Source organism: Mercenaria mercenaria, chromosome 16 (genome assembly GCF_021730395.1).
Source record: "Mercenaria mercenaria strain notata chromosome 16, MADL_Memer_1, whole genome shotgun sequence".
In the NCBI taxonomy this organism is placed as follows: domain Eukaryota; kingdom Metazoa; phylum Mollusca; class Bivalvia; order Venerida; family Veneridae; genus Mercenaria; species Mercenaria mercenaria.
Genome location: NC_069376.1, coordinates 17293835 through 17303953, shown reverse-complemented (window position 1 = coordinate 17303953; position 10119 = coordinate 17293835). Strand labels below are relative to the sequence as shown.

The 10119-nt window shown below is 35.0% G+C and overlaps 1 protein-coding gene across 1 annotated transcript; it reads right to left on the bottom strand.

Moving 5' to 3' along the window:
* Window positions 1-6490: 6490 nt before the first annotated feature.
* On the bottom strand, window positions 6491-9778 carry LOC123540860 (collagen alpha-6(VI) chain-like). Its single transcript, XM_053525786.1, has 2 exons — window positions 9313-9778; window positions 6491-8943 (listed from the first exon to the last, which is right to left on the bottom strand). The coding sequence occupies exons 1-2, from the start codon at window positions 9776-9778 to the stop codon at window positions 8180-8182; spliced, it is 1230 nt and encodes a 409-aa protein (XP_053381761.1). The 3' UTR covers window positions 6491-8179.
* Window positions 9779-10119: the final 341 nt, after the last annotated feature.

Sequence of the window (10119 nt, the reverse complement as noted above, 5' to 3'; positions counted from 1 at the left end):
ACGCGAGAACAAGTCATTAGACGTTTTAACGTCTCCTGCTCGTTAGATAGCGCTGCGTCTCGTTCGACGTCTCAGAGACACGGAAACGCTTGTCGTATGTCTCGTTCAGACAGACCGCTTGTAATGTCAGTGCGGCAAGACAATTACAAACGTCAGCGCCATTTGCGTGACAGACTTTTGACGGCTAAATCCACTTTACGTTTAGTGGTAGGTAGCCGTTGACGGCCTATTAGCCGACATAAAGCTTAAGTGAGAAATCTGCTTAGACAACGGGAAGTTATCTGTCACAGGCTTCCGCTCTATCCCCCCCCCCGCGCCCGTCACCCGTTTGGCCCAACATCCTAGTACATGTCGCCATAAAAGAACGTAACAAAGGCGAGCGTCATCATGTATACCAGCAAGCTGATTTATGGTTGAACTAGGCCGTTTCGTCATGACAGCACTTTCATTGTCACATGTTTGTATTTTTACTGATATCAAGAAGCAAATCGAGTAGGCGTGAGATAGCAGTAAGGTATATAATGTATTTGGAAACACAATTTGTACCGAAAATGGTTTGGAAGTAGAACTAAACAGCCGCTAAAACTGGAAGAAGTGTTAACAATCGCCTGTTACTATATGACATCTAATAATGAATATATCACTTCACACACACAATTAACTTATATGTTTAAAACGTTAAAAATATTTTCTCTTGAATTAAATACTTAAAGATAGAATATTTTAGTGAACGATGGCCATTGGATATCTTTAAAGGTACATTAGATCCAAAATTCTAACAAAAACATGAACAATTACGTCATATGATTTATGTAAACATAAAATCAATAAGTTTATGAGCAAAAACAAAATTTTACAGACTGTTTACATGTATGGATAAACAAAGTATAAATGTATACTACCACTTAAATACTTGCTGCTTCAAACACTCAACTGTCACTGCATAACATTTAGATATGAATGTTGCAAACTTAATTTATGTACTAGGTAAAGGTAAATACATTTGATGAGGATTTTATACAATTGAAGTAAATATGAAGTAAAGATAAGATATTTTAATGAATGATGACCATTTGATATCGTTAAAGAGGGGAATCTTTTCAGATGATTGCTTCTGAAGTGGAGCAGAAACCAATCGACCTAAGTCCTTTTTGCGCAACACGTGCAAAACATATCGTTGGTACTTTCTGTATAAATATTCTCTTTTTTATATATTTTCAGTTGCTTGCAATAGATCCTGACAGCCTAGATAGTTGCAGAAGAAGCTAGACAATTTCAAGGAAAAGGCAAATGGCTGATAGTAGCAGTGGTATTTATGAATGACCAATATCATTATATTTCAAACCTGTTAAATACAATATTTTATCCTATCATAAAAGTCAGTCAGATTGTGTTTAATATTGTTTCCAAGAGAACGTCAGTTATGTAACGGCAAGCAGTTAACTTAACCAGTGTTCCTGGATTCTGTATATTCTAACGTTGGCGATATTCTAGATCTCCTTGTTTTATTTAATTCTTCGATGAATTCTATTCTCTACTGTTCAATGTTTCCACAAAAAATTAAGCGAAAAGGGGCTTGGTCACAATTAAATGAATATCTCATTAGTATGATTATTACATTTTGGCACGTCTTTTCTAAACATATTGGAAATATTTTTCGTATATATCGCCCTAGACGAAATAAACGATAGAAGCAACAAAGGTGTCTCATTTTAATGATATCTCCCTTGTAATTTTGTATATAGTATGGGTGTTATATGTACTTTTGATATGACCACGTCTTCCAATATAGTGTTTATATAAGCTGTCAAGAGACAGGACTAAAACGTAACTCCTAAAAGACTGGTATCGTTGCATATCTACCGAAAAAAAACCTGAAGCTACAGAGAAATAAGTCAAATCAGAAAAGGGTAATTGTTGATTTAATAAACTGATTAAAAAGTAAAGGTAAAAAGAAATTTGCATGTTGACAGCACAATAGCTTTTCAACAGTAATATGTTGCTCCCAACATAAACTTTGAAATGCGATAATCATTCGTTCTTAAAAAGATGTACTGTGAACATTAATACTACGTGGCTTATTTTAACCTGAGCTAGGGCAAACTTAGTTTTACAAAGAGTTGTATAAGAAAAACCTTTAAAAATCTTACTGTCTTGAACCACAATGCACAGAGTTTAGATATTTGGCATGTAGCATTGTTTGGTGGACTTTTACTAACATTGTTCAGATCATGACCGGTCTATGCACAATGAAATGTTGATTCTTCAGATATATTGTATAAAAGCACTGGCTATCAGTCTCTTCAGGGCTTTGATTTCAAATGCTGCCGCCATTCACACTGATTGGCCGGAGAAGCTAAGTATAGAAAAAAACATATAAACATTTCCATTTCAAAACAGCTTGTTATGATTAATGTTAAACAGCTTGATAAATGCTCGTAAAACTTCACCCCTGTTAAGTTTATCAGTTTAAGGCAATTTACTTCATTTTCTAATGACAAGACCAGGTAAGGTGCAAAATATATCTTGTTATCATTTATCAAAGAGAAAGCGAAATCCATTACATTTAAGGAGGTAGTATACCGTGTTACCAGGGTAAATTCAAATTAGTTAAAATATAGAAGAAATTTATTGTACTTCGTGTAATTAAATCTTTTAGCTGCTACATGTACAATCTCAAGTTCATTTATCTCTGTCCCTTCGAGTATAATTTTATCCAGGTTTGAAGTACATGACCCTCAAAAGGTATCTATATTAAAAGAAGGACAATACAGATATCTTACACTATTCAGTGTATTTCAGTTTCACCGTTATCCGTAGAAGTTTGCTATAATTGGTGTTAGCTTTCTTATGTAAGCTTAAAATGTATATGTCGCGGGTCTCGTTTTTCCACGGTAACGCATTATCTGTATTTTTTAAACAATGTATGATGCCGGGTTATTCAGCAGCTTCAGTGCCGTTCTGTTAATGACCAGCCTGGAATATTACAGTAATATAGTTAGCAGAATGCCAAACACTTTACCCTATTTATCTAAACTTAGGGAAAAAGAGGTGTTTAAAAAATCATATATCTTGCTTTTTGTCGTAATTTCTTAGAAAAATATTAAATAAAGTTATCTTTCTCGTTTTAATGTAGCTTCAAAACATTTTATTCCTACAGATAGTAATATGTTTGTGTTATTTGCATTTATTGAAACAAATTACTTACAGCAGTACCGCTCGACTGACATTTTTATGGAAAAATCATTATGCATGCAATTATTATTATTCTTATGTATAGTGTTAAAATGCAGATAAAAAGCTGATGTTGTGTTCCTTAAATAAACAAATGTCAATATCTTTGAATTTTATATTTAGATATAAAGGTTACGGGGTACGTTTCCATAGTATCATTAATTTATTTAAAAAAAAATCACTATTTTCTACTGACATTTGAACAACTGTAGAGCACAGTTTTAGTATATAAGTAATACTATCAAAATATCAATTGAAACGGAAAAATAGGTATTACAAATTAATCTTCCCTATTTTAATTTGAATATGGCCGTTAAAAATAACTTTTCACTCAACTATATTCCATATAACATCTGTTTCCATCATCCATTTTCTTACATTCTGCATATTAACATTTCAATATAACTACATAAAACCGCAAAATATTGATCATTGTTCAAAGCGAAGGACTCATAAAAATAATTTGACAAATACTAGTAACCATGGCTGTTTAAAAAAAGTCCAAATAAAATAAATGCACAGAATTACGCACTTTCAAGAAAAAAGCTTAACGTTGTGACGCCGATAACGTTTTTTAAGGCAACAATGTGTTGCGGCATTTCTGCGTTTTTATTCATTGGTTCAGCATTGTTGAACCATAAAGCACCAGACCAGAGACACGTTAATGATCAGATGAACAAACACATCTAGTTGTCATAAACGTCTTCGTAACAAACACATCTAGTTGTCATAAACGTCTTCGTAAATTGTCACATTAGCATCCGGTTTGGCTTGCGGACATACACATATTAAGGTATCTTACCTCCTTAACGGCATTATATGATCCGTCTATAACACATCTAGTTGTCATAAACGTTTTCGTAAATTGTCACGTTAGTATCCGGTTGGGCATGCGCACATACACATATTAAGGTATCTTACCTCCTTAACGGCATTATATGGTCCATCTATAACACATCTAGTTGTCATAAACGTTTTCGTAAATTGTCACATTAGTATCCGGTTGGGCATGCGTTTGTACACATATTAAGGTATCTTACTTCCTTAACGACATTATAGTATCCACCTATCTGATGTATATCTCTGCAATATAGTTTTGTAGTTTATGTCACAGCTCACCTTACACTGTAAAGAAGAATGATTTTTAGTTTCAAATAAGGAATCTTGGCATTTCATTGTTCGATCACATCACATTACAATGCCTTCAAAACACCCTTTTATATAATATGATTCGCTAATAACATTATATTTATTTGCTTGAGGTCCTCACTATCGATTTAAGTTTACATAATACAAAATTTTAGAGTTAGCTGTAAGTTGCAATACCGGTCCTACCGCCTCGGTAGCCTAGTGGTAGAGCGTCCGCGGGAGGTCTTTGGTTCGATCCCCGGCCGCGTCATACCAACAATGTAAAAAATGGTACTAGTAGCTTCTTCGCTTGGTGCTAAGCATTAAGGGGGTAGTGCTAGGACTGGTCAGCCCGGTGTCAGTATAATGTGACTGGGTGGGGTATCATGTCACGTGTCTAGGGCGTGATATTCCAGTGAGGCAGCACTATAAAGTTGGGCATAGTGCTCACTTCTACAAGCAGACACCGTCGTTTATATGACTGAAAAACTGTTGAAAAAGACGTTAAACACGCACACACACACACACACACACACACACACACACACACATACACGCACACACACACTCTTTCGATGATAAACCATTTTCTAACGCTTTTATCGTTACTAGCACCGACCAAGTGCATGCGTGTGAAAAATGATCTCTTTTTTTCTTCTTTTTTTCTGTTTCCGTGTTAATTTCCAGCCTGTGTCTCTTGGACACTGGCAGTTCACTTATCTGTTTGTGTTTCTGTGTCGTAAAGGTAAAAGGTGTTGGAAAACGTTCTTTATTCAGATTTATGTGGATCTCCATTATAGTTTTTGTTCCTTTGTGCAGACTTTTTACAGCGCAGGTTTTCACGCATCCTGTATTTTGCTATTGTTCTGTTTATTGTCCACACTCACACATCAAACATTTTCTCTACTTTTAGTGAGTGCATGACAGTGTCTGTTGAATTAGATTAAGTAATAATAATTGCAAGTAGTTGAAACATTATTGAAAGATATTTGTCAGCTGATGCAATGTTCTTCAGTTTAAATAGTTTCCTTGAAATAACATTAAAGGTATCTTTATGAAATTTTATTCGCTTAACTTATATATGATCTTTCTACTATATGAAAATTATATAGACTATCAGCGTGTGACAGCATTTCTCAGCAGTAAGGATGACTCATGTCCCTACATTCCAACCGTACTGTAATTACCGTCCTGGGAAATAGTTTAGTCTTACTGGAAATTCTAGGCATTACTCACAAAATTTTGCATTACATACAATCAAACCATATCTATCAAGATACCACTTGCATTAAGAGACTATATTACTATTTCAGTTCCCTCTAGTGTTGCTGAAGAACACTAGAAAAATGTGTCATGACAGTTGTAAACAATTCACTTGTCGGAGTTCGGTTAGACAATACATTTGTTTGTATTTTTCAAAGGATGCTTTATCAGCAATAGTCATTTTGCAAATTAAAACAAGGTAACAGCGATGGATGCTCCCCGAAGCAAATATATAAAAGAGGGGCGATTCAAAAACAGGGTCATATAGAGTTATAGTTCTTAGCTACTGTACTTCTTCTCAAAGATCTTGATAAATATCTTAAGCATAAAATCAAACCCTTATATAGTTTTCAAGTTACTCTCCGGAAAATCTTTTATACATAAGGGAAATAATAAAAAATAGGGCAGTTTAGAGTTATTGTTCATATGTACTTCACTCCCATTCAGTCTGTTCTATAATAATATGAAATTTGAAGACAGTATCTGTTATAGTTAAGGAGAGATGCTCTGGACAAAGTTTTTAACACGAGGGGAGATAATTAATACATGAGGCCAGCTAGACTCATGGTTCTTAGTTACGGCACTTTCTTGCATGCCAGACGGGGATTTCCGGTACTTTTACCGGTGCTGGAAAAATCCATCTTACAACCCGGGGTGTAAAATGACTCTCGTGCTTTAAATGACGTATTACGAACTACATATATGTAAACGATTTATGTAGTTATTTATATTTCATTTCGAAAAACGGAATAAAAATCCAATACCTTGACAGTTCCTCTTTGTTCCTGATAGTATATTTCTCGATTCAAAACACGTTATTTTATCAAAAATTCATAACGTTACGCTGGAACTGATAAAACCAAACCGGAACTAAACATTGTTTCTTGTCTTTGAAACGTCATGACGTCTTTCCTGTTTACGGACGTTGATTTCCCGCGCTTTGTTTGAATACGCTGCTATAAGAAATAGTTCTAAAAAGAAAGCCGTTCGACTGATTTTATTTTTATTATTATATCTTGATATCGGTACGCAAGAAAAAGATTCTGTCACTGGTTATAGATGCAGATGGGCATATCCGGCTCTCGGGTAACTGTTTAGGCGGTAACTCGGTAGGAACCTCGTTACCGCCTAAACAGTTACCTTCGAGGCCGGAAATTCCCATCTGCACCTATAACCAGTGAAAGAATCTTATATTCTCCCACTGACATCTATAAATGTGTAAAATACTGAGTCAATTATATGCTTTTCAAGTATTTTCGGACATAAAAGGGAATATTTCAAAAGCAGGGCAAGCCAGAATTATTGTTCTTTGACACTGCACTCCCTCTCACTGATTTCTATCAATGTGTAAAGTATTGTGTTTTTCCCTCATTTAGTTTTCAAGTTATGCTCTGGACAAGCTTTTTCCTTAAAGGGAGATAATTCAAAATTGGATTAGTTTGAGTTATGGTTCTTTGACAATGCATATCCTCTTACTGACCTCTATTTATATATAAAGTATCAAATCAATCTCTTTCATATTTTTGGATTTAAGCTCTGGATAAGCTTTTTCCATAAAGGGAGATAATTGAAAAACGAGTTCAGCTAGAGTTATATGTTCTAGTTATTTCAGTTTCTTTCATTGACCTCTATATTTGTTTGAAGTATTAAGTCATTCCTTCTTATACTTTTTAACTTATGCCCCGGACAAGCTTTTTTAACATAAGTGGAGATAATTAAAAACTGGAGTCAGCTATGGTTCTTTGACAATGCACTTTCTCTCACTGATTTTTGTCAATATGTTAAGTATCAAGTCAATCCCTTTCATCGTTTTGAACTTACGCTCCGGACACGTTACAAAAAGGAAGATAATTCTAAAATGGTACCAGTTATGGTGTATAATTATCAGTGCACTCTCTCTCTCAATAAGCTCTATCAGTGTCTGAAATTACAATTTAGTACATTCAACCTTTCTGAGAAATGCTCCAGACAAGAAGTGTGACGGACGGACGGACGTTCCTGTATATGGGTATTTATGTGGCTACACTTTTGTTCTCTCTATTGTTCCTTTAGCCACGTAAAAGGAAAATGGCAACATAAAAGCTTACGGAATGAATGACATCAAAGAAATTGTTCCTATAGCCACCTATATTATTTTCCATAACTCTAAATAAAGGACTCAGTCTTTGCGCTATACTAGTACATGTATATAATTTTCATTTGTACGAAAAGTCGAGGGGTTTAATTTTCCGATATGATTGAGCACATCTATGTACAATAAGTAGCACAATAAAATGAAAAACGGCCGTTGAAATAAAAAAAAAACATAATGGCTACAAGAGTAGCAGCATTAACTTGAAAAAATGTACAAAAACCTTGCTGTCTCTATTATATCACTTAGGTAAAATAATAACTGCTAAGACGCTTAACAAACATCCTTTAAATGGATATCAAACTTTGTAGCTCAAAATATAAACACACGCAACAGACAAGCTACTTCTCAAAATAACTTTAAAAATGAATATATCTCATGCATGCATTCAACTTAACTAGTTTTGAATTCGTCTTGAATGCTTTATGTCTTCTTCTTGCAGACGTTATACGAAAATTCTGACTGCATTACATCTAGTTTTGACAGGTCATTAGTGTCAAGAATTGCATATACATGATTAGCTTCTTCAGCCAATGACAACAATCCATCCATATTTACATCAAGTCCTGGACCAATCACAAACAATTTCACATCTGACACGTTATTGATTGCCACCATCTCTTCTTTGATGATTTCCTGGTTTTCAAACTTTCCACTTGACAGAATAATAAGAAATTTTCTAGAATTCTGACGTTCTATGGTATTGTAGAAATTCTTATATATTTGAGTAATTGCTGACGTGATATTTCCTCCACTACATGGCTCGTCTTTATCGCAAACTTCATTTTGTCTCCTGTTTAATGTCTGAAATTGAACTTGAAGGCTATTTTGCATCTGGCTTCCGGATAGCTCTATTACAGTCTTCAATGTGTTTCCCAGTCGAACTAAACCAAACATCGGACCATCAGGTTCACCAATGTGGTTACTACTCTTAACAATCGCCGTCATGGCATCCACAGATATCTGAAATTCAGTCTCACTCATTTCGTAACTTTCATCTAAAAGGAACACAATATCGGAACGGTCGCTGGTGGCGGTGCAGTCGTCACATGTTATCTGCACAAGGTGTTTCAGTAAGGTATCCAGAGCGTTAAAGTCTCTGACAGAGTAGACGTAAGAGGGACTGAAGGTATCTCCCGGAGAAGCAATGTCGACAAGTTCTTGATGTGAAACTTCTTTTCCAATGCCTGAAAAAGACATGCTAAATAGATGAAAAAAAAGAAAGAAAAGTAATCGCGTCGATTTCTTTTACTTACAACTTTATTACGTTTCATTTAAATGATAACCTGCATTAACTTGTTTTTATACCACTATATCGCTCAAGTGATATATTTTAGATATTAGAAGTTTAAGTATCGTTTTATTTGGAAATCTTCAGGGTCAATGTCTTGCTGGTAGAAAATTAGTCGATTGCAGGCGGCAAGAAGTCACAATGATGCCGTACACCAAAGAATTTTTTCTGTTAGATCTTTGTACGTTCTTTGTAAGCCGATATTCACCTTAATAGGGACATAACAACGAGACGAACATTTTCCAAGGTGAATGAAAATCAATACCTATTGCAACAACATGGACATCAGCATTTCTTAATTCCTTAGCAGCTACTCTTGTTTCTGTTCTTTTGTTTGACATACCATCAGTAAGAACAAATGCATAAGTCAAGGTCACCATGCCTTTCCGCCTCTCACTTTTTCTCGCAACATTCATTGCCACTTTTAGACCTTTATTTGTAAATGTGGCACCAGGTCGGAATCTGATGTCTTCAATTAGACGACGCAGTGTGTCCTTGTCTGTGGACTGATAGAAGTTTATATCTACTCTTGCTTCTGTTGAATATGTTATAACTGCTATCTGAAATTCTTCTCTGCTGATGTTCACGTTTTCAACAAATTTTATCACAAAATCAAGTTGTACATCGAATTGTTCCTTTGTCTGACTTGCGGAAGAATCCAACACAAATATAACATCTGTGGGGAACGGGGTACAACCAGGTAAAACTAAAGACAGAATTGAAAAATACATCCTCTATTGCATACACAATGTTTTTCTTCGATTTGACCTAGTGACCTAGTTTTTGATCCCAGATGACCCATTTTCGAACTCGGCCTAGATTTTATCAAGGTAATAATTCTGGCTAAATTTCATTAAGATCAGTTGAAAAATACAGCCTCTATTGCATACACAAGGTTTTTCTTTGATTTGACCTAGTGACCTAGTTTTTGACCCAGATGACCCATTTTCAAATTTGGTCTAAATTTCATCAAGGTAATCATTCTGACCAAAATTCATGAAGATCAATTGAAAAATACAGCCTCCATAGCATACACAAGGTTTTTACGTGATATGACCTAGTGACCTAGTTT